General features: G+C 37.5%; 1 protein-coding gene across 10 annotated transcripts in view; it reads left to right on the top strand.

Annotated features, from left to right (window-relative positions):
* Positions 1 to 24,837, top strand: part of TTBK2 (tau tubulin kinase 2) — a 135,026-nt gene that overhangs the window by 45,622 nt on the left and 64,567 nt on the right. For 8 of the 10 annotated variants that reach the window (XM_059890615.1, XM_059890612.1, XM_059890614.1 and 5 more), the window contains one exon: positions 2,404 to 2,551. In XM_059890615.1, coding sequence (XP_059746598.1) covers positions 2,404 to 2,551 — 148 coding nt within the window. Of the gene's footprint in view, positions 1 to 2,403; positions 2,552 to 12,216; positions 12,329 to 12,355; positions 12,825 to 24,837 lie in introns of those variants that run through there. The other 2 variants (XM_024997794.2, XM_010809202.4) reach the window with 2 other exon arrangements.

Genomic DNA, 24,837 nt, shown 5'->3' with positions numbered 1-24,837 from the left:
AAATTAAAAGACGTTTGCTCCTTGGAAGAAAAGCTATGACAAAACTAGACAATGTATTAAAAAGCAGAGACATGACTTTGCTGACAAAGGTCCATCTAGTCAAAGCTATAGTTTTTCCAGTAGTCATGTATGGATGTGAGAGTTGGACTATAAAGAAAGCTGAGCGCCAAAGAATTGATGCTTTTGAACTGTGGTGTTGGAGAAGACTCTTGAGAGTCCCTTGGACTGCAAGGAGATCCAACCAGCCCATCCTAAAGGAAATCAGTCCTGAATATTCATTGGAAGGACTGGTGTTGAAGCTGAAACTCCAATACTTTGGCCACCTGATGTGAAGAACTGACTCATTTGTAAGACGCTGATGCTGGGAAGGATTGAGGGCTGGAGGAGAACGGGACGACAGAGGATGAGATGGTTGGATGGCATCACCGACTCAATGGACATGAGTTTGAGTAAACTCCGGGAGTTTGTGATGGACAGGGAGGCCTGGTGTGTTGTAGTCCATGGAGTCGCAAAGAGTCAGACACAACTGAGTGACTGAACTGAACTGAGCATCTTCTCAGAGTGACTAATGAAATTTTAAAAATTATGATTAAGAATTCATGGATTTAAGCATATTTCATGTGTTTCAGTCTGTTGTAGTTATCATTGTTATTGATGTTTAAATTGTCTCATTTGACTAAAGGGATTTCCTTCAAGTTGTCTCCTGAGTCTTTTTAACATGATCCTTATAGTCTTTTGATGGCTTCCTTGCCCTGGACTTGGAATCTGCTCTTTTTCTTCCAGTGAAGAAGCATTTTTCTTTTACATATATTTAAATATGTTTTATTGCTACCTGGTCTTTTGTTAACCAAAGTTTTGTTCCACTGGCAAGTTTAGCCAAGTTATTCAATTGTTTCCTTCATCTGTCAAAAGATTGCAAAAAGCAGATTATTCATCTAGAAATAAAAATTTTGTTTTTATGGTACAGTGTTTTACTTATTAGGCAAAGCAATAGACTTTGAAAATTTTCTTGAGTAAACATAGGAAAGAACCTTATCATCATGGCTGGTGCAGGGAGATTCCAGCAGTTGGTAATCTTTATATAAGTCAGGCACGTGTGTTGCTTTGGTGAGAGCTTTGTGTTAAGTGCTGTGGTAAAGGTTGGCAGTTCTCCATTAGACATATCTGCTAAGTCACTTCAGTCGTGTCCAACTCTGTGCGACCCCATAGACGGCAGCCCACCAGGCTCCCCCGTCCCTGGGATTCTCCAGGCAAGAACACTGGAGTGGGTCGCCATTTCCTTCTCCAATGCATGAAAGTGAAAAATGAAAGTGAAGTCGCTCAGTCTTGCCCGACTTAGCAACCCCGTGGACTACAGCCTACCAGGCTCCTCCGTCCATGGGATTTTCCAGGCAAGAGTACTGGAGTGGGGTCCATATCAAAAGGTGACAAATGCAGCTATGCCTGGCATAGTTGCTCTGTCTTGATAATGAGAGCCAATATACATGTGGAGCATGTCTGCCAAATTTGAGTGGCATAGTGGCCTCTTAGTAAAAAAAAAATTACAGGCTCATTGTTTAGGATGGTCTTTTGGTTATCTGTTCTTCATTGAGTTGGCCAAAAGATTCGTTTGGGTTTTTCTGTTACATCTTATGGAAAAACCCAAATAAAGTTTTTGACCAACCCAGTAACAAGCTACATCAAAATTTAGAGGCTTAAAACAATCATTTATTTTGATCACAGTCTTATGGATTAGGAGTTAAAAAGAGTTCTGCCTATATGGTTTGTATTTCTTACCCATGTGGCAACTAGCAAGCTTGAGCATTGGAGGGGCCACCTCCAAATGACTTCTTTGGTGCCTTGGGGTCCTCTAGTTCCCTTAACCCCAAGCTGCTGGCCCATTTTCTATGTTCTGTGTAGCTATTCAGTGCCTCCAAGAGGAGGGTAAATGGTGCTGAGAGAACTGGGCTCTGGTGGCCTGTCCCTCCAACCTCCACACAGACACATCTCAGTCTGGTTCCAGAGGAGATTTCAGTTGGTAAAAAAGATGCTAGGGATTTAAAACATCTTCAAATGATTGCCTTAGAATTAGAACAGATCTGGTGGTTGAGAGTTATATGTGGGAAGTGAAGCTTCAGATACTGTGTCTTTTATGATGTTTCTGATGCTGGCTGTAGACCTAATTTTAAAATTGTTTGTGGCTGAAATAAATTCAGTACTTCTTGTGGACAAATCTGTGGGAAAAAATTTTGACATTATTTCTAAGTATTCATTCTTGGCATATACTCAGTTAACAATATTGAGATCTTTTAGCATAAAATAGAGATAGTCAATTATATATTATTTTGTAAATATAAGAGATGAATCAACTTCTAATTAGAATCTATTAATTGTGTATGTGTTCTTATTTTATTTCCCATGCAGTTGAGGAAGATTGGGGGTGGGGGCTTTGGAGAAATTTACGATGCCTTGGACATGCTCACCAGGGAAAATGTTGCACTGAAGGTGGAATCAGCTCAACAACCAAAGCAAGTTCTGAAAATGGAGGTTGCTGTATTGAAAAAACTACAAGGTAAGCTGCTTTGTATGATATGCCAAACAATTTATTATTGTCTTTGAACCTCAAGTTACATCCTTTATCAGTTGAATATTCTGGTGTCAACTAAGTGTAACCATGCTGAACATTTTTATCTTGGACATTTTATTGCTAGCTAGTAATTGTAGAGATACTGATTGCTTAGAATATTTAGATTTGGGGAATTTCTTTTCATGGTGAGTAAGGATAAGAGGGAGTGAATTACCTGAAACATTCTGCATTAGTAAGTGTTTGCATAATGTTTGTTATGGTAAAATTTACCTTTTTTAAAAAATAACCAAGTATAAACACCTCTGAGTTGTTTCTTCTTGTGTTTTTGGATGTTAAACACGATTTAATCACATTAAGAAAGCTGCCTTCAAATCACACTGAAGGGTGGATAAAAAATAATATTTGTTACATGTTGATTTCATTACCTTCAATTTCATCAAATAACTCCTTTCTGGCCCTGGCCATCATTTTTGAGGTCCGTGTTACTACTTGAGTCCCTATTATTTTACTACAAGGATAAGTAACTTTTTTTCTGACATCATTCTACTGATGTAAAACCCTTAATACATGGCCAGTTTGATTCATCTTTGTATTTTCAGTTTATGACATAATCTGATATTACTGATATTTAAATATTTTTTCTGGATCATAGAGGTGTGATTAGCACACTGAATTATCTTATTAAACTCTAGAGGGTTGATATTGCTATGGGACATTCATTAGTGTCTAAAGGAATTTAGTATTAACATACAGAGCAAAGGAAGTTGCTGTAATTGGTGGAAATAACAAGGACAAAATGCTGTGTAGCTTAAGACCCCCAGATTCACAGCTGTATATTCTCTAGGGTGAATGTGCTATCTTTGTGAATCACTGTTGTTTGGAATTTCAGTAAATTAGTTTCTGTTAAGTTAATGAAATGTGTATTATGTATTCTGGCAGCATCTGTTGTTTTAATCACTGCCCTTTGCCTTAAGCTTTCTCATTGTCCCAAGTTTCTCTACTAAATGACTCATTTTTTTTAGAGTATGATGCTATTACAATTATAGATCTGTTTAATAGTTGTTTTTAGGCCAAACTTAGCTTTCCCAAAACATGGGAAATCAGGAAGACAGTGGATATGATAAGCACCCATTGTAACTACTCGAAAAAATAGAGAAGGAAGAATAGAGAAAAGAATGGTGCTTTCTTTTCCTCACCTTTTCTGCTCTTCCATGTTTATTTTGAGCTGTTTGCATCTCAGTGATACGAACAAACAGGTGCAGCTAGAGCTATCTTATCCTGGCTTGCACAGATCCCAAGTGATCTGTTTTACTCTCAGCCAAGTCCATATTATGTTAATATCAGAAAGTATGTTAATATCAGCTTGGCTTGGTCAGTGCTGCTTCACCTGTCTTTCTCCTACTTGATCCTAAGGAAATGCTTCCAGATGAGGCAGGATACAGCTTTACAGCCCTTTCAGTAAGTTCTCCTGCCTATTTTGGCCATGGTTTACTCAGGATTCTATGCGATAAAGCTTAAAGAACAGTTTAGTACCTTTTAATGGGTGAATTGGAGATCGTTGGATGCTGAGTCTCTCCTTTCCTTCTTATTTCATCTTTCATACTATTACCTAAAATGTTTTTTTTACCTGTTTTTAGTTCTTCAGAACTTTTCACTTTCCAAAATAAATGGGTTTTTTTAATCTTTCGGTCTGTATTTCAATGGGCAGTCCTTGACTTTCTTTTCTTGGCTTTCTAACCATGCCTTCTGGATACTTAAGCCTCATAACTTCTTTTTGTTGAAGGTGCTTTGGAATCTAGACCCTTTGAGAACCTTTTAATGGAGCTGAACTTCTTGTTCCTGCCTGTCTGTTGTCATAATGATTTTCTTACTCAGTGGCCCCAATAAAAAGGCTATATGCGTAAGGAAAAGGTATATAACCAGAGGTTAGCCCTTTATAGGACTGGTTGGTTTAAAATTGTTGTTCAGTTTATAGGATTTATTTCTTTTTAACATAAAATGATATTTTATGATGAATTTAGCCTGAACCCTAAGTTTTGTTCATTTTAATAAAATCAGTCCACCTTTTCAAAATTCTCATTATTTCTTTTCCTGAATTCCTTCCATTCTCCTTTTTCTCTGTCTCTTCCTGTACTTCACAATTCTAGATTTCCTCAGCTCATGCATAATGCTCATTACTAGAATATTCCTTTCTCATTGGCCCTAAAGTGTGAAGGCCTTAGCATTTTGCTGGAAATAATAAAAATATGCCAGACATTGCTTTGTAAGAACTTTCTTGATGATTAATGGTTTTGTGAGTGCACTAATTTATATTTATTGGAACATAGAAAGTCTTAGTCACGTATTCCCTACCAAAAAAAAAAAAAAAGAATGCTATGAGAATATATTAGAGGTAATTTATGTTAAACATTAGGAAAATTTGGGAGAATCTACATTATTGAAAAAGTGAAATAATAACACTGTGGAAACTCTGCAGGTGACCAGTTTTAAGAATGGATTGGAGAGAAAGCCCATGTTCCAGTTTTTCTTTTTTTTTAATTAGTAGACTTTACTTTTTTAGAACTGGTTCAGGTTTACAGGAAAAACTGAGTGGAAGTTCAGAGTCCCCATCCACAGTTTCCTCTGTTATTAACATCTTGCATTAGTGTAGTATATTTGTTACTGTTGGTGAAACAGTATTGATACATTATTGTTAACTAAAGTCCATAATTTACATTAGGGAATTCCTTTATTAATGACATAAACACTGTAGTCTTAAACACCTAAGAAAATTATTTCTCAATACCATATAAAATCTAACAGCCAGTATTTAATTTCTCCTACTGTCTTAAAAATACTCTTTTTACATTGAGTTATTCAAATAAAGATTCACGTGCACGGTAAGCACTTTGCATTTAGTTGACATCTCTCTTAAGTATCTCTTAATATACATCAATTCCCCCTCCTCTTTTTTTTTTTTTAAATTTTGGCGTTGCAGTTTGTTTGTTGAGAAATGAAGTTCTTAGTTTGCTAGAGCAGTCCACATCTGGATTTGGCTGATTGCATCCTTGTGGTGGTAACATGTTCCTCTATCCTCCACATTTCCTGTGAACTTGTACTTAGACCTAGTGGCTCGATGAAATCCATGTTGTTATTGTTGCTGATGGAGTACATTGTCTTCATCCATTGTTTCCATAGGGCTTGTAAAATATTTCTGATTCTTTTATTCCTTCCAAATTTCTGAATTGGAATTATTCTACAGAGTAGAATTTTATTTCATCAGCCGTTTGTTCTCCTGAAATGATAGTTACTACAAGAAGGACAGGATAAAGACCTGATTTTTTTTCCTGTTTATTTACCAATTTTCAAAATAACAAGTTATGCCCTTATGTGAATAGTGAGCTGTTTTTCTGTTTTGAGTATCACTATGAGATCATGGATTTTTCTGTTTTCTTTCAATCCATTGCCAGTTATTATTCTTTTTACGCTAAAATTTCCACTTCTTTTGACTGGTGGAAGCCCTTTTAAATTGGCTGCTTGTCCTCCTGATGTAACTTTAGTGTTCTTTTATGTGACTAGCTTACTGACATAGTACATGTTCCAGGCTTGCCTTGAACTTTCTTTCCCTGCACCAGAGTTGGAATCAGGAACCCTTTTCTCCAAGAAACCTTTATATTGGGAAAAAAATTGAGATCGTGGTGTGGGGACTAGGACACCAATTGCTATTGGACCAACACACTTCTTTCAGTGGGTTTTAACATGATTAGATATTACCTAGTTTATTCTTATATGCACTTTACAATTTGTTTACATTTATTTTAGGCCAAATGTATTTTGTACATTTAAACTTGACATATTATGCTTAGTAGCAGAGTGATAGTAGAAAGTGGCTTTGTATTTTGTGATACTGTACATTTGTAAATGGAGTTGTGGGAGAATAGGATAACATTAACTCTTCTATTTCTGGTTATCATTTTAATAAATTATTTTTTTGGTAAGAAAAAAAATTATTAAGATTCTGGAATAATTTGTTAAAGAGTGTTATAAATACTAGTTGGTAAAGTCATCTTTGAGTGACTAAGGTTTAGATTCTCAAAACCATGATATAGATGTTTAGTTCTTCATTGTTACAAGAGACAGTCAATTGGATCTTCCAGAAAATGGTTTATATTTGGTTTTGAAGTTGTTTTTTTTTTAATCTTTGCATATAGGTAGTGTGATGTGGAAATTCAGAATATTATAAAATGACTAAAATTTATCCTCATATCTTTTCATCAAAGGAAGTCTTCCTAGGATCTTGAGAAGTTTATATTTTGTTTACTTGCTTCCAGTTGAAACAAGTGGTGGTTTAGTTCTAAGTCGTCTCTGACTCTTGTGACCCCATGGACTATAGCCTGCCAGGCTTCTTTGTCCATGGGATTTCCCAGGCAAGAATATTGGAGTGGATTGCCATTTCCTTCTACACACACACACACACACACACACACACACACGCACCAGTAATCCTGTGTCTTCCCTCCATAATGTGTTTAATAAAGTTTGTTGTACTTCCATTTCCTTCTATACACACACACAGACACACACACACACACACACACACACCACTAATCCTTATGTGTCTTACCTCCATGATGTGTTCAATCTAATGAAGTTTGTTGTACTTCCATTTCCTTCTACATACACACACACACACACCACTAATCCTTATGTGTCTTACCTCCACGATGTGTTCAATCTAATGAAGTTTGTTGAACTTAAAACTAGAAAATTGCCCAGCCTTTCTATCCCATTTTAGCTCTTCATGCTGTAAATGATCAATATCATCTTATCTCTTCTGCCTTTTCAAAGCACTAAATTAAGTAAAACTGAGGTTTTTCTCTTTATATATTTACCTTGGATGAGAAAGTAATTAATTTAAAGCTTCTTTAAATATTTAAACATTTTTCTCCTATAGATCTTCTAAAAGCAAGTGAAGATCCTATTGATATCAAATAGAGTAAATACCACTGTTATAACCAAGTAATTTTTTCCTCAGTTGAACTAGGAATTTTTCTTTCCCCATATAAATGCAGGGGAAAACTGTGTTTTCCTTACAGCCCAAAAAGAGATTGTGATTTTTGTTTTGACTTGTGGGAACTTTTTTTTAAACCCTGGAATATTGGTCCTGAATTTTATTTTTGCTTTGGAGACTGCAGAGCACAAGCTGAAAGTTGAGATTAAAGGTTACTACTACAGAAGATCAGCTCTACCTCTTCTGCCTTCCCTGCTTGAAGTCTTTAGCTGCTGCTGTAAAATGTGACTCCTTTCTTCCCCTAGTCATAAGAATATAAGAAATACGTGATTTCTGGAGTAGACCCCCTGATCTGTTCAGTATAGAATGTCTGTGAAAGTTATTCCAAATTTACTTGCCCTCTCTGAGTTTCTGTTCCATCAATTCAGTTCAGTTCAATCGCTCAGTCATGTCCGCCTCTTTGCAACACCATGAACTGCAGCACGCCAGGCCTCCCTGTCGATCACCAACTCCCAGAGTCCACCCAAACCCATGTCCATTGAGTCGGTGATGCCATCTAGCCATCTCATCCTCTGTCCTCCCCTTCTCCTCCTGCCCTCAATCTTTCCCAGCATCAGGGTCTTTTCCAGTGAGTCAGCTCTTTGCATGGGGTGGCCAAAGTATTGGAGTTTCAGCTTCAGCATCAGTCCTTCCAATGAACACCCAGGACTGATCTCCTTTAGGATGGACTGGTTGGATCTCTTTGCAGTCCAAGGGACTCTCAAGAGTCTTCTCCAATACCATAGTTCAAAAGCATCAATTCTTCAGTGCTCAGCTTTCTTCACAGTCCAACTCTTACATCCATACATGACCACTGGAAAAACCATAGCCTTGACTAGACGGACCTTTGTTGGCAAAGTATTGTCTCTGCTTTTTAATATGCTGTTTAGGTTGGTCATAACTTTGCTTCCAAGGAGTAAGTGTCTTTTAATTTCATGGCTGCAGTCACCATCTACAGTGATTTTGAAGCCCAGAAAAATAAAGTCAGCCACCGTTTCCCCATCTGTTTCCCATGAAGTGATGGAACCGGATGCCATGATCTTAGTTTTCTGAATGTTGAGCTTTAAGCCAACTTTTTCACGCGCCTGTTTCACTTTCATCAAGAAGCTGTTTAGTTCCTCTTCACTTTCTGCCATAAGGGTGGTGTCATCTACATATCTGAGGTTATTGATATTTCTCCCGGCAATCTTGATTCCAGCTTGTGCTTCCTCCAGCCCAGTGTTTCTCATGATCTATTCTGCATATAAGTTAAATAAGCAGGGTGACAATATACAGCCTTGATGTACTCCTTTTCCTCTTTGGAACCAGTCTGTTGTTCTGTATCCAGTTCTATCTGTTGCTTCCTGACCTGCATACAGGTTTTCCAAGAGGTAGGTCAGGTGGTCTGGTATTCCCGTCTCTTTCAGAATTTTCCACAGTTTATTTTGATCCACACAGTCAAAGGCTTTGGCATAGTCAATAAAGCAAAAATAGATGTTTTTCTGGAACTCTCTTGCTTTTTCAATGATCCAGAAGATGTTGACAATTTGATCTCTGGTTCCTCTGCCTTTTCTAAAACCAGCTTGAACATTTGGAAGTTCACGGTTCACGTATTGCTGAAGCCTGGCTTGGAGAATTTTGAGCATTACTTTACTAGCGTGTGAGATTAGTGCAATTGTTGGTAGTTTGAGCATTCTTTGGCATTGCCTTTCTTTGGGATTGGGATGAAAACTGACCTTTTCCAGTCCTGTGGCCACTGCTGAGTTTTCCAAATTTGCTGGCATATTGAGTGCAGCACTTTCACAGCATCATCTTTTAGGATTTGAAATAGCTGAACTGGAATTCCATCCCCTCCACTAGTTTTGTTCATAGTGATGCTTCCTAAGACCCACTTGACTTCACATTCCAGGATGTCTGTCTCTAGGTGAGTGATCACACCATCGTGATTATCTGGGTCGTGAAGATTTTTTTTGTACGGTTCTTGTGCGTATTCTTGCCACCTCTTCTTAATATCTTCTGCTTCTGTTAGGTCCCTACCATTTCTGTCCTTTATTGTGCCTATCTTTGCATAAAATATTCCCTTGGTATCTCTAATTTTCTTGAAGAGATCTCTAGTCTTTCAGATTCTATTGTTTTCCTCTCTTTCTTTGCATTGATCGCTGAGGAAGGCTTTCTTATCTCTGCTTGCTATTCTTTGGAACTCTGCATTCAGATGGGTATATCTTTCCTTTTCCCCTTTGCTTTTTGCTTTCCTTCTTCTGTGCCATCAGATATGGGTATGTTGCTGCTGCTGCTGCTACTAAGTCGCTTCAGTCGTGTCTGACTCTGTGCAGCCCCATAGATGGCAGCCCACCAGGCTCCCCCTTCCCTGGGATTCTCCAGGCAAGAACACTGGAGTGGGTTGCCATTTCCTTCTCCAGTGCATGAAAGTGAAAAGTGCAAGTGAAGTCGCTCAGTCGTGTCCAACTCTAAGCGACCCCATGGACTGCAGCCTACCAGGCTCTTCCGTCCATGGGATTTTCCAGGCAAGAGTGCTAGAGTGGGGTGCCATTGCCTTCTCCGATGGGTATGTTAGAAGATCTCAAATAACTTCCTTTGTGAAAGAGCATAGTAGTCAGACTTTGGGACCTAAAGATTAGGGATAACACCTTACCCCTCATTACATCTTTTAATCTTTTAAAAACCTTTCATCTGCCATGTTGTTCATTTTACCTAGTAATTTTTTCCCCTTAAAGTAACTTTTGTTTGCCCTAGTTAAGCTTTATCTTTTCTATCAAGGGATGTTAGGAGATCATTGAGAACTTCAACTGTTCAACCTGTCCATTTAAGTATATCCGAACTTGGACGATTTAGCTTCATCTGGCAGTTTAAGGATTTGTTTATTCATTACTCTATTTGGGTTTAGAAAAATGACATTTAAGAAATAGAGTAGGTCTAGATTATTTAAAGGAGCAGAGATTAATTTCCTTGAAAGAGAATATAATATATATAAATATACATATTTGTATGTGCTTTATATGCACAAAGAAAGTCTGCAATTGTATAGAACTCAAGAAGCCATTGAGCCGTTGGGAATGGCTATGTTTGTGTATTGGAATTAGAGGGACCAGGAGAGGAGAGACTCTTTTCCCTTTATACCCTTCAGTGCTTAAGAAATTGAGAAAAATATGCAAACATTTCTTTTTATAGCAAAAGTATAATTAAATGATAATAATAAATATCTTTAAAATCCATTTTTACTCTTTATCTTTTCTCAAATTTCTAAATGCTTGAAAATACCTGGTAAATTTGTGCAGTATAGCGTAGTGTAATTAAAATCAGCTGTTTTTTGTTGTGACCCTTCTTTATAAATGATTAATAACATCTTATTTGTAGGAAGATCTGTAACTGTGTTTGAGTGCTTACTATATGCTAGGAACAGTGCTACTGAATGGTAGGCTCATACATATCTTAGTTTAATGTCTTATATCTATATCATATTTAACTTTTGCATATGTTCTCCTTCCTTTTTTTTTTAATAACCCTTTTTAAGAGTGTAAATGTTCATGGTAAAAGAATTTAAAATCAAACAGAAGAGTACTGTAAAAAGTAAAAGGTTTTTTCCCTTAGCCCTTTCACTCTCCTCTCTAACCACTTTTACTGGTTTCTTTTGTTTTTTCCTGAAACATTCAATACATATTTAATCTATCCATTTGTCTACATACATGAATATATACATATATATGTTATATAGAATCATAATAAGATATAAATTAATACAATCACATGATTTATGGATATATATGATATGTAATCATTCAATTATATATGATGTGTATCATAACATTTTATGTATGTGTGCATGTCTGTATGTGCATGTGTGTGTATAAAATCTCCCTCCCTACCCATAACCCCCAACCACATGTGGAGTCCTACTGTATATACTGTTCTCCAACTTGATGAGACCCCCCAGCTTAGAGTCAGACAATAAGATTCATTTTCTATACACTTTTATGTTCTGCAGAAGAGTAATCCTTCAAGAAAATCATGTCACTCCCTGTCCATTGCTAAAACACTTCAGGGCCTTCCTTTGCTTTCTTTATACCCACTTTAAATTAACATGGCATACAAAACCTTGAGTTGATATCTGCTTGTTTTTCTGTACTGTTTTCTTGAAACTGTTGGGCTTACACTTAGTGTTGGTCATCCTGAACTGTTTTTCAATTTCCTTAACACTTTATAGCTTCTCAAGTGCACTGGGCTTTCTCTGAGTCATACTTTCAATAAATCTTTTTTTTTTTTTTTTCCTTCTTTTAAAAATTTTATAACAGTCCTAGTATTCACAAAAATCCCTAGGTAAAATAAGATTTAGAGAAGTAAAGCAAAGTATAATTAAGAACTTCACTTTTTTCCTAATAATTGTATAGCCAAAAGTATATATGCTTAAAATAATGTGATCCTGTTAAGTTGCTTGTTCCCTTTTCCTCAGTAAGATTATTACAGGATATATTTACTTTAAAATTTTAATTTCTTATGATCAAATTTAACAAGTAGTTGAGTCAGTCAGTTCTACAAAGTTTGTTATGAGAAGCAGTAGTCCAGGTTCTGGTTCCAGATAAGATGGAGTAAGCACACTTCACCCTGTCTTTCCCACTGAATGCAGCTGTAAGACCTGGACAGAATGCTTGGAGTGGCTATTTGAGGACTCTGAAAAATAAATAGTAGGAGGCAGATTGGGGAAGAAGACCAGAATTCAAAGTACTACTGAACCGTCGGTGAGTTTACCATTTTTTTTCTTCCAGTATGCCCCAGCCTGAACTTAATGTATCCTGAAACTTGGACGTGAGCATTATTAACATGGACAGAAAAAGCACCAGGAGAATCCCATTAGTTCTGACCCAAGGAAGAAGAAAGATGTCTCCTAATACTCAGAATGTGGCAATCCCACATCCTTCTCTTTTTTCTTTTTTTCCCCCTTTTTCTTCATTCTCTTGCACCCCAGGCCTCAAGCAGTCCTGGGCAGTGGCGTCAGTGGGGCAGGCAGGAGCCTGAATCTCGGAAGGATAGGAACCTTCCTCTCAGATTGGAGGAGCTGTGGTCTCAAGAGAGTGGGGCAAGTCCCATTGCTTTTCGTTTCCCTTCTGCTCTTCTGTTGCTTGGCCCTGATGTGGGCATGGTTATGGGAAGTATATGGAAGAATAGGGCTAATGAAGCCCTAGCTTTCTGCAGGAAGCTGAAAAAAGGAAGCCCCAGGAATCCAGAGGATTGCAGGTGAATGAGAAGCTTGGGAAAGTGACCACTTAAAATTGCTCACAGACTCCTGAGCTGACTTCCAAGCTGTGCGTGCTTGAGTGTGATCCTGAATGGCACACTGAGGACCAAATTATGGGATAGACCACTCCCAAGCCCCAAACTGGACACTGCGTGGGACAGTTATGGAATACATTCAGTATGACTTCAAAGGCTTTGCACACTAAACTGAAATTGGAAATGCAGGCTACAGAAGGATGGTCAGAACTTGAAATGTGAACCCAGCTGGGTCAATTACTGGCTAAAATAAAAACACCAGCACTCTTGGTGGGACTTAAATAGGAGCCAGATTCTCAAAAGATTATATTCAAAATGTCCAGAATACAATCTTGGATTACTCAGCTTAAAAAGAACCTGTGAAATCTGCACTCACTTGGGAAAAGGCAGAAAAGAGATACCAGTGCCAGAATCACAGATGTTAAAATTATCTCAGAAAGACTTAAAATCAGATATTATGACCATATTCTAGGAATGAGTGGGAAGATAGAAAGTCTCAGCAAAGAAATAGAAGATGTAAAGAAGAACTAAATGGAAATTTTAGAATTGAGAAATACAGTAATGAAAATGAAAAGCTCACTGAACGGGCTTGATAGCAGAGAGGACATGACATAATAAGTCAGTGAAGTTAAGTAAATAGAAATGATCCAATTTGAAGAACAGAGAAAAAAATAAGTGCCTCAGAAATCCTGAAACTCTCATAAGGTCTAACATTTGTGTTGTCAGAGACCCAGAATGTGAAGATAATGGTTCTGGTATGGCAAAAATATTTGAAGAAATAATGACATACTGATTAGAAAGGAAGAAATAAAACTGTCTCTATTTATGCAGATAGTGTGATTATATATTTATAAAATCCCAAGGAATCCAGAAAAAATAACTGGAATACATGAGTTTAGTAAGTGGTTCAAGGTCAGCCTACACACAAAAAATCATATTTCTGTGTACTGGTAATAAATAATTGAAAATGGAATATTAAAAAATCCATTTATAGTAGCTCTCCCAAAATGAAATACTTAGGTATCAATGTAGCAAAATAACTATGAGAGCTTTATGGTGAAAATGTAAAATCCTTATTTTTAAAACTTCTTTAATTTTTATTTATTTAAAAAATTTATTTATTTTTAATTGAGGATAATTGCTTTATAGTATTGTGTTGGTTTCTGCCAGACATCAACATGAATCAGCTATAGGTATACATATGTCCCCTCCTAATTTATTTTTTAAAAAGAAAATTTAAATAAATAGAAAGACATGTTGTATTCATGAATTGTAAAATTCACTATACTTAAGACATCAATTTTCCTCAAGTTGATTTATAGATTTGAAGCAATAACAATAGCAACAATTGGTTTCTCATGATAGAGAAACCGATTTTAGAATTTTTATAGAAAGACAAAGGACCTAGAATATCTAAAACAATTTTAAAAAAGAAAAATGTTGGAAAAATCAAGCTACATGATTTTAAAACTTAGTTTTTTAAGTTTTAAGACTTAACAAGACTGTGATGAAGGAATAGACATATAGATCACCAAACTAGAATAGATTCCAGAAGTAGACTCATAGAAATATGGCCAATAATGTTTAACAAAGTTGCAAAGTGGAAAAATAATAGCACTTTTGATAAATGGTGTTGGAACAGTGGGACATCCAAATACCAAAATAGTAAACCTTGACCTAAACTACACACATTATACAAAAATGAACTTGAAAAGTACCACACATCCAAATGTGAAATATAAACCTATCCAGTGTTTAGAAGCAAACACAGAAAATCTTTGTGAGCTGGCTGTAAGCAAGAAGTTCTTTTACATGACACCAAAATCATGATTGAAAAGAAGAAGCTGATGAATTGGACTGAGTCAAATTAAGTATTTTGCTTGTGAAGACACTATTAAGAGAATGAAAAGACAGATTATAGACCAGGAGAAAATACTTGCAAATCACATATCTACAAAGGACTTATATTCAGAATATTTAAAAACTTCAAAACTCAACAATAAGAAAAGAATCCAATTAAAAATCTTTAGTGGGCTTTGGGAGAGGATATAGAATGGAAAATCAGCTCAGCAAAAGATGCTTAGAATCATTAGCCATTTTGTTTTTCTTCAGTTGCAAAGTCATGTCTGACTCTTTGTGACCCCATGGACTGCAGCATGCCAGGCTTCCCTGTCCACTATCTCCCTGAGTTTGCTTAAACTTATGTCCATTGAGTTGGTTATGCTATTTAAACATCTCATCCTCTGCCACCCTTGTCTCCTTTTGCCTTCAGTCTTTCCCAGCATCAGGATCTTTTCCCATGAGTGGGCTCTCCTCATGAGGTGACCAAAGTATTGGAGCTTCAGCATCATTCCTTCCAATGAATGTTCAATGTTGATTTCGTGTAGGATTAACTAGTTTGATCTCCTTGCTGTCCAAGGAACTCTTAAGATCTTCTCCAGCACCACAGTTCAAAAGCATGAAGTCTTCGATGATCAGCCTTCTTTATGGTCCAACTCTCACATCCATACATGACTACTGGAAAAACCATAGCTTTGACTATATAGACCTTAGTTGGCAAAGTGATGTCTCTGCTCTTTAATATGTTGTCAAGGTTTGTCATAGCTTTCCTTCCAAGGAGCAAGCATCTTTTGCTGATAGTTCAGTTGGTAAAGAATCTGCCTTCAATGCAGGAGACCCTGGTTCAGTTCCTGAGTCAGGAAGATCCGCTGGAGAAGGGATAGGCTACCCACTCCGGTATTCTTGGGCTTCCCTGTGGCTCAACTGGTAAAGAATCTGCCTGTAATGCAGGAGACCTGGGTTCAATCCCTGGGTTGGGAAGATCCCCTGGAGAAGGGAAAGGCTACCCACTCCAGTATTCTGGCCTAGAGAATTCCCATGAACCACTCCATGGGATGGCAAACAGTTGGACTGTTTGCTGAAACGACTGAGCGCCTTGCACTTTCACACTTTCCTTCCAAGGAGCAAGCGTCTCTTAATTTCCTGGCTGCAGTCACTGTCTGCAGGGATTTTGGAGCCCAAGAAAATGAAATCTGTCTGCTTCCACTTTTTCCCCATCTATTTGCCATTAAGTGATGGGACTGGATGCCATGATCTTAGTTTTCTGAATGTTGAGTTTTAAGCCAGCTTTTTCACTCTCCTCTTTAACCCTCAAGAGGCTCTTTAATTCCTGTTCACTTTCTGCAGTTAGAATGGTATCATCTGCATAACTGAGGTTGTTGATATTTCTCCCAGCAGTCTTGATTCCAGCTTTTGATTCATCCAGCCCAGCACTTTGCATGATGTATTCTGCATATAAGTTAAATAAACAGGGTGACAATATACAGCTTTGTCCTACTCCTTTCCAGTTTTGAAGCAGTCTGTTCCATGTTCGGTTCTAACTGTTGCCTCTTGACCTGCATACAGCTTTCTCAGGAGACAGGTATAGTGGTCTGGTATTCCCACCTTTTTAAGAATTTTCCACAATTTGTTGTATCCACACAGTAAAAGGCTTTCAAGTAGTCAATGAAGTAGATGTTTTTCTGGAATTCCCTTCCTTTCTCTATGATCCAGCAATTGTTGTCAATTTGATCTCTGGTTCTTCTGCCTTTCCTAAGCCCAGCTTGTACATCTGAAAGTTCTCAGTTCACATACTTTTGAAGCCTCGCTTGAAGGATTTTAAGCATAATCTCTTACTAGCATGAGAAATGAGTGCAATTATCCAGTAATTTGAACATTCTTTGGCACGACCCTTCTTTGGGATTGGAATGAAAACTGACCTTTTCCTATCCTGTGGCCACTGTTGAGTTTTTCAAACTTGCTGACGTATTGAGTGCAGCACTTTAACAGCATCATCTTTTAAGATTTGAAATAGCTCAACTGGAATTCTGTCACCTCCACTAGCTTTGTTTGTAGTAATGCTTCCTAAGGTCCATTTGACTTCACACTCCAGGATGTCTGACTCTAGGTGCCTGACCACATCATCGTGGTTATCCAAGTCATTAAGACCTTTTCTGTATAGTTCTTCTATGTATTCTTGCCATATCCTCTTAATCTCTTCTGCCTCTGTTAGGTCCTTACCATTTCTGTCCTTTATCATGTCCATCCTTGCATGAAATGTTCCCTTGATAACTCTAGTTTTCTTGATGAGATCTCTTGTCTTTCCCATTCTATTGTTTTCCTCTATTTCTTCACGCTATTCAGAAGTCCCTCTTATTTCTCCTTGCTCTTCTCTGAAACTCTTCGTTCAGTTGTATATATTCCTTGCTTTTTGCTTCTCTTCTTTCCTCAGCTATTTGAGAAGTCTCCTCTGACAACCCACTTTGCCATCTTGAATTTCTTTTTCTTTGAGATGGTTTTGGTCACTGCTTCCTGTATAGTGTTATGAACCTCTGTCCATAGTTCTTCAGACACTTTTTTTTAACAGATCTGATCCCTTGAATCTATTTGTCACCTCCACTGTATAATCATAAGGGACTTGAATCAGGTCATAGCTGAATGGCTTATTGGTTTTCCTACTTTCCTCAATTTAAGCCTGGATTTTGCAATAAGGAGTTCATGATCTGAGCCACAGTCAGCTCCAGGTCTTGTTTTTGTTGACTCTGTAGAGCTTCATTTTCAGCTGCAAAGAATACAATCAGTCTGATTTGGATATTGACCATCTGTGACGTCCATGTGTAGAGTCATCTCTTGTGCCGTTGGAAAAGATTGTTTGCTATGACCAATGTGTTCTCTTGACAAACCGTTAGCCTTTGCCCTGCATCATTTTGTCCTCCAAGGCCAACTGCTGTGTTTCAGACTCTGTTGGCTATGAGGCCTACTCCATTCCTTCTAAGGGATTCTACCCACAGTAGATATAATGGTCATCTGAATTAAATTCACCCATTCCTGTCCATCTTAGTTCAGTGATTCCCAAAATGTCGATGTTCACTCTTGCCATCTCCTGCTTGACTACATCCAGTTTTCCTTGATTCGTGGACCTAACATTAAAGGTTCCTATGCAGTGTTGCTCTTTACAGCATTGGACTTTACTTTCACCACCAGACATGTCCACAACTGAGTGTCATTTCTGCTTTGGCCCAGATACTTCATTCTTTTTGAAGCTGTTAGTAATTGCTCTCTGCAGTTCTCCAGTAGCATATTAGTCACCTTCCAAGCTGGGCGGCCCATCTTCTGGTGTCATATCTTTTTGCAGTTTCATACTGTTCATGGGGTTCTCGTGGCAAGAATACTGGAGTAAGTTGCTGTTTCCTTCTCCTAGGCATCTTTCCAACCCACGGGTCGAACCCACATCTCCTGCAGTGGCAGGTGGATTCTTTACCACTGAGCCACCTGAGGTAGTGGTCTCCTAATTCTTTATCTTTTCTCTCCTTTTTAAAACATATGTTTGTTTATACATTTTTGTTATACTTTAGTACATTTAAAAAATAAGATGAGGAAATCATGCTCATTTTTTTTTCATTTGAATCATAAAAGCCTGCTAGATTTAAGTTGGCCATTGTGGTAGGATAGTCTTGTTTAAATGATGAAATTCCCTGTGATGGCTATCTGGATTGAAGAGTCTAAAAACTTCTTTTGCCTTTGGCTCCTGATGAGCTACTGAGAACCTAAGGGTTATTAGATGGGCATCCTCATGAACACTGGTAGGAGCTTTATTCCTTAGACTTCTTGTCTCAGTTACTTTTATGTGGGACTTGGCTTAGAAGACACCCTCCTGTCTTTTTGTATCACTGTCAAGTTAACTCAGTCAAGCTGCACACTCTGTGATGCATTCTTATCTAATTTCTTGCTTTCTCTGTAATGCTTATTCTTTGTTTTTATAAGCTATAATTTGTTCTGTACTGCCCATATTGGTCTTATAATACATTTATTGCTTTCAATAAGATTGTAAATTCTTTGAGGATAGGACCTATACCATGTATTTTTCTATCTCCCATTGGTGTGGATATTTCATGAGTTATTATTAGGGTAGATTTGGTTTGGTTTTGGTGAGGAGTGGGTAAATATGAGGAGTAAATGATAGATGGATAAGGAAGCTAATTTTGTTGTATTCTTAGCAGTCTAATTGTCCAGCTTTGCAGAATCCCCTTATTTGCTAATTTGTAACTGACCTGGAGTTTGTTCTGTGAATTCTAGAGCATCCCCATTTAGTGGGTTAGGGATACTTTTAGCTCAGCTTTTCACTTTATTACTAAATGGCTTTTTTATTTAAAAAGAAAAATGATTGATGCCCTTTTTGATAGATTTACTTTCCTCTAGTAGCAAGTCGTGTAAAATTGCTTGCCTTTTGCGACATATTAATATTTAACACTAGGATTCACAGGGAGCCCAGCCTGGTACTCTGTGATGACCTAGAGGGGTGGGATTGGGGGAAGGAAGGGACGCTCAAGAGGGAGATGATATATGTATGATTATGACTGATTTGTGTTGTTGTACAGCAGAAACCAACACAGCATTGTAAAGCAATTTTCCTCCAATTAAAAAAATTTTTAAAAATTTTATTGAGAAGTGGAGAGAAAAGTACAATCTGATGTAGTGAACTGGATGCCATCTACCCTTGAAGATTTCAGATTATTTTTATTGTTAATCCACTGCACCATCTGTGATTTGTTCAGTTTTTGAATTTCCAAAATACATTAGGACTCCAAAGAAATCTAATAACTCAAAAAAAAAATTAACATTAAGATGTAGACCACCACACCACCCCCACCTGCCGAAGTTTTAAGCTCTTGAATTGAAACCAAAAGTAGTAGATGATCATCTGAAATCGTAAAAATAAAGATATTCTTTAGGTAATGTGCATTTCATTAAGCATATAGCATATCTCTTCCTTTAAGAACAAAAAGTATATAGTTACTTCTTCCCTTAGATAAATAGAAATCCTTTCTGTATCACAGTTAAAATCTGTGTTTAACTGGTGAGATCCTACTTTGCCTATAATATCTTTAGATATTACCTGTCTAAATTAAGTTTACTTATGGTCTTTTTTGGCTGGAGATATCACTCATTGTTTCTCTTTTGCACAGAGCTTGGTGACAGACCTCAAGCATTCCCTGTAGGGTTAGAGTAGTCAAAAGCTAGCAGATTAAGAAAAAACCTTAGTGGTGATATTTTCAGTGGCTAGTAAAGATCTGGCTTGTATGTTCAGACTTCCCTTTGTGTTTTAGCAGATTTCTAAGAGAAGACACATAAACAGAAAGTTAAAATTGGTTTGTTGATATATTTCCATCCTGTATTTTCTTGTGGTCAAAAACCTATGGTTCCTAGTGATCAGTGCTGACTTGCTGACTTCTCTTCTTTCTCTAGTTCCATCTGTGTACCAGACTCTATGTATTTATTTCTAGGGAACTCTTATTTTAATTTTCTTGTTTATTTTTTTACCCCTCAGTGCCTGGCTAGGTGACTAACTTGCTAAATATCTGAAAATCTGATCCTGAGTTAATAATTTGTTGATATTACCTCGTATAGGGATATTTAGATTTTAAGAGTTGCATTTGATTTGAGGAGATGAGGTTGAGAGAAATAATGTGAACAAAAAATAAGGTAGAACATTTGTGAGGGAGAATAAAAAAAGAAACAACTTCATCAGAGTGTATAATTTTTGTTAAAGTGAAGGAAATGAGGTTTGGTAAGTAATGTAGAATGAATCTTGAAATCCAGGCTCACCATTTTAATCTAATCTCTTCAGGCATTATTGTTTATGGTTTCTTGAGTAGGCAGATGATAAAAAGTTATTTTAGGGAGATTATCTAATGACTAGTGTGTGGGCAGTGACATTAGGGGACATGTTTGGCCTGGTCCACTGAAGGACAGTCAGATATGACAGAATAGATGGCCTCAGAGAGAGGCACATGCTAGGTGAGCCTGCTCAGTAGAGTCAAGATTTGAGTTTATATATGTTTCCTTCCAAAATTAGTGGTCAAAATTACTAAGCTTTAGTGATTGTAATAGGGAGCATATATTGAGTATTTATTCTGTACCAGGCAGTATATTAAGTATTAGAAATACCTTATTTAGCTGATTCCACTTGTGCAATAGCTCTTTGACATAAGTGCTGTTGTTATTCTTCATGTGGCTTGTTGAGATTAAATAACTAGCTGGCAGGTGAAAAAGCTAATATTTAACTCAAGCAGTCTTGAGCACATGCAGTTTTCTTCCATGCCAAGCTGAAAGATTCAGAGGTGATATATGATGTAGTTATATTTTAGTGGTTTCCTTTGCTGTGCAGAAACATTTTGATTTAATGTAATCTCACTTGTTTATTTTTGCATTTGCCATCTTTGCCCTTTGTTGTTAAGTCCAAAAAGTCATCTCCAAGGCTGATGTCAAGCAACTTACCCCTTGTGATCTGTTCTATGAGTTTTGTGGTTTCAAGTCTTACGGTCAAGTATTTAATCCATTTTGATGGATTGTTGATTTTTGATAGTTGATTTTTGTATATGGTATAAGATTGAGTCTGCTTTTCATTCCTTTGCATATGACTGTCCATCTGACACTCTTTTCCCCTGCAGTTATCTCTTCCATATTGTGAACTTTATCCTCATGTTGGTTTCTTTCACAGTTGAGAGACGATTGCCCATAGCAACTGGAAGGGGCCTATATTCAAATATAATATCTCTTGTAATTATATGAAGGTATTGAGTTTTGCTCTGATTATAACATCCCGGAAAAAGTTATACTTATTAGAGTAATATCATGCATTGATTGTCTCCAGTCTTGAATATCTAGTTTTCTTCCCATCATCAAGTGAAATGAAAGTGCGAGTTGCTCAGTCATGTCCGACTCTTTGTGACCCCATGGACTACACAGTGCATGGAATTCCTGAGGCCAGAATACTGGAATGGGAGCCATTTCCTTCTCCAGGGGATCTTCCCAACCCAGGGATCGAACCCAGGTCTCCCACATTGCAAGTGGATTCTTTACCAGCTGAGCTTGATCTCTATTTCTAGATTATTCTGTTTGGCTTAGAGCAATTAATGTCCCACCTTGCCTGAGTAAATCAAATCCATTGAGACAGGGGAAGATCATTTCCAAAGGGAAATTTGGGTACTGTTAGCAAGGAGGAATGAACACTGAATAGTTAATCAAGAAAATGCTTTATAAATATATTATCTCATTTAACTTTTTTAAGTAGTTCTGTTGAGGAAACCAAGATTTGATCAAAGTCCCATAATTATTAAGTGGCAGAGTTGAAATTTAACTTGAAGCTAATGCTTTTTTTCTTTCCAGCAGTATTGTGTCTCCTTCAAAGAAAAATAATAGGTTGTCCTGCATAATATATGGCATTAATGGCCCTACCTTCTAAGATTCAAAACTGGCTCTACCGATTGCTTAGTTAAAACTTCATCATCACGAGATACCTAAAGTTATGGGGTACATCTTGAACAGTACTTAGAAAGAAATTTATAGCAGTGAACACTTATATCATGAAACCGGAAAGATTTTCAGTAAATAGCCTAACCTTCTACCTTATGACACTAGAAAAAGAAGAGCAAATTAAACCTAAAGCAAGCAGAAGGAAGGAAATAAGAAAGATTACAGTGGAAATTAATAAAAGAGAGACTAGAAAAACAATGGGGAAAATTCTACAAAGTCAGAAATTGGTTCTTTTATTTAAAAAATGAACAAATTGACAAGCCTTTACTAGACAGACAAAGAGGGGGGGAAGCAAAAACACGGAAATTACTAAAATCAGGAGTGGAAGAGGGGACATTTCTACAGACCTTACAGGAATTTTAAAAGAATTATAAGGGAATACTATGAATTACAATGCAACAAATTAAATAATTTACATGAAATGGACAAATTCCTAGAAAAACCTGCACTGCTGAAACTGACTCATGAAGAAATGGAAAATCTGAATAGATTTCCTTCTCAGTCTCCTTCACTAGTTCCTTCTTCTTTCCCTGACGTGCTGGTGTCCTAACTGGTGTCCTTCTCTCAAACTGTCTTCTCTGGGCAGTCAACTCCTACCTCATTGACAATACATAGGTCTATTTGCATGGTTGTGTGTCTGTGCTCAGTTGTGTCTGACTCTGTGCAACCCTATGGACTGTAGTCCACCTGGTGCCTCTGTCCATGGGATTCTCCAGGCAAGAATACTGGAGTGGGTAGCCATTTCTTTCTCCAGGGAATCTTCCCAACCCAGAGATCAAACCTGTGTCTGCTTGTATTGGCAGGCAGATTCTTTACCACTGAGCCACTGGGAGGCCTTACATGGTTGACCTCTGTTAAACTCTACCCCTAAATTTCTAACACAACTTCCATGTTCCATAGATAAATCAGTGCAAAATCCCCAACCAGAAATCATTATCCTCTCTCATACTTTTGTCTTGGTGTATATTAATGCAGTTTACTTTGTCCACTTAACTTAAAAGGCTTCATTCACTTTCTTCTCTTACATAATGTCTATTCTGTCTCTCTCTCTTTTTTTAATTTAAATTTATTTACTTTAATTGGAGGCTAATTACTTTACAATATTGTATTGGTTTTGCCATACATCAACATGAATCCGCCATGGGTGTACACGTGCTCCCCATCCTGAACCCCCCTCCCACCTACCTCCCCGTACCATCCCTCTGGGTCATCCCAGTGCGCCAGCCCCAAGCTTCCTGTATCCTGCATTGAACCTGGACTGGCGACTCGTTTCATATATGATATTATACATGTTCAATGCCATTCTCCCAAATCATCCCCCCCCTCCCTCTCCCACAGAGTCCAGACTGTTTTATACATCTGTGTCTCTTTTACTGTCTGGCATACAGGGTTATTGTTACCATCTTTCTAAATTCCATATATATGCGTTAGTATACTGTATTGGTGTTTTTCTTTCTGGCTTACTTCACTCTGTATAATAGGCTCCAGTTTCATCCACCTCATTAGAACTGATTCAAATGTATTCTTTTTTATGGCTGAGTAATACTCCATTGTGTATATGTACCACAGCTTTCTTAGCCATTCATCTGCTGATGGACATCTAGGTTGCTTCCATGTCCTGGCTATTATAAACAGTGCTGTGATGAACAGTGGGGTACACGTGTCTCTTTCAATTCTGGTTTCCTCAGTGTGTATGCCCAGCAGTGGGATTGCTGGGTCATAAGGCAGTTCTATTTCCAGTTTTTTAAGGAATCTCCACACTGTTCTCCATAGTGGCTGTACTAGTTTGCATTCTCTATTCTGTCTCTTAAAGCTTAATTTGAAATCTTTCCTCTTCTTTAAATTCTCACTCTCAGTGCTTTAATTTGAACCTTCCTTATCTTTTACCTTATCTGATGTAACCTCCTAATATCTCTCTGCCTTCAGCTCTTCCATAAACCAGCATCTAATGGTGAATAGCATTACTTTTCCAAAATACAGGCCAAATTATGTTGCTCTCATGCTTGAAAACCTTTGAACTACCTCTCCCCACCCCCAACTGCCACCCATTATGTGTCAGATCTAAATTCCTTTATGTGGCATACAAGACTTTAGTGTACTTTTCTTATCTCAGCATCCCCCCCACCTCAGCCTCTTATCTAGCCCTCTAGTCTGTTAACTCTATTAATTATTTAAAATCTAATGATTTAGCTCTAGAAAAGCCTCATAAAATTTTTACATCTTCTGTGTATCCACAGTAATTTGTCTGTAATGCAGAGCTCATCATACTAACTAATACATATTGTAATTTTTTGTTTATATATCCAGGCTGTGAATTCCTTGATGGCATGATCTTATTTAATTTATCGTGTATTCCTAGTGCTTGCCTTAGTACTTGGCACATAGTGGATCTCCTTGTCTGTATTTTATCATGGTGGTGGTTTAGTTGCTAGGTCGGTCTGACTCGTGAGACCCCATGGACTGTAGCTCGCCAGGCTACTTTGTCCATGGGGTTTTCCAGGCAAGAATACTGGATTGGGTTGCCATTTCCTTCTCCAGGGGATCTTCCCAACACAGGAATCAAACCCGGGTCTCCTCCATTGCAGGCAGATTCTTTACCAGCTGAGCTATGAGGGAAGCCCAT

This window comes from Bos taurus, chromosome 10 (genome assembly GCF_002263795.3).
Source record: "Bos taurus isolate L1 Dominette 01449 registration number 42190680 breed Hereford chromosome 10, ARS-UCD2.0, whole genome shotgun sequence".
In the NCBI taxonomy this organism is placed as follows: Eukaryota; Metazoa; Chordata; class Mammalia; order Artiodactyla; family Bovidae; genus Bos; species Bos taurus.
The sequence above is the reverse complement of the archived record's forward strand: the minus strand, read 5'-3'. Positions and strand labels throughout refer to the sequence as shown.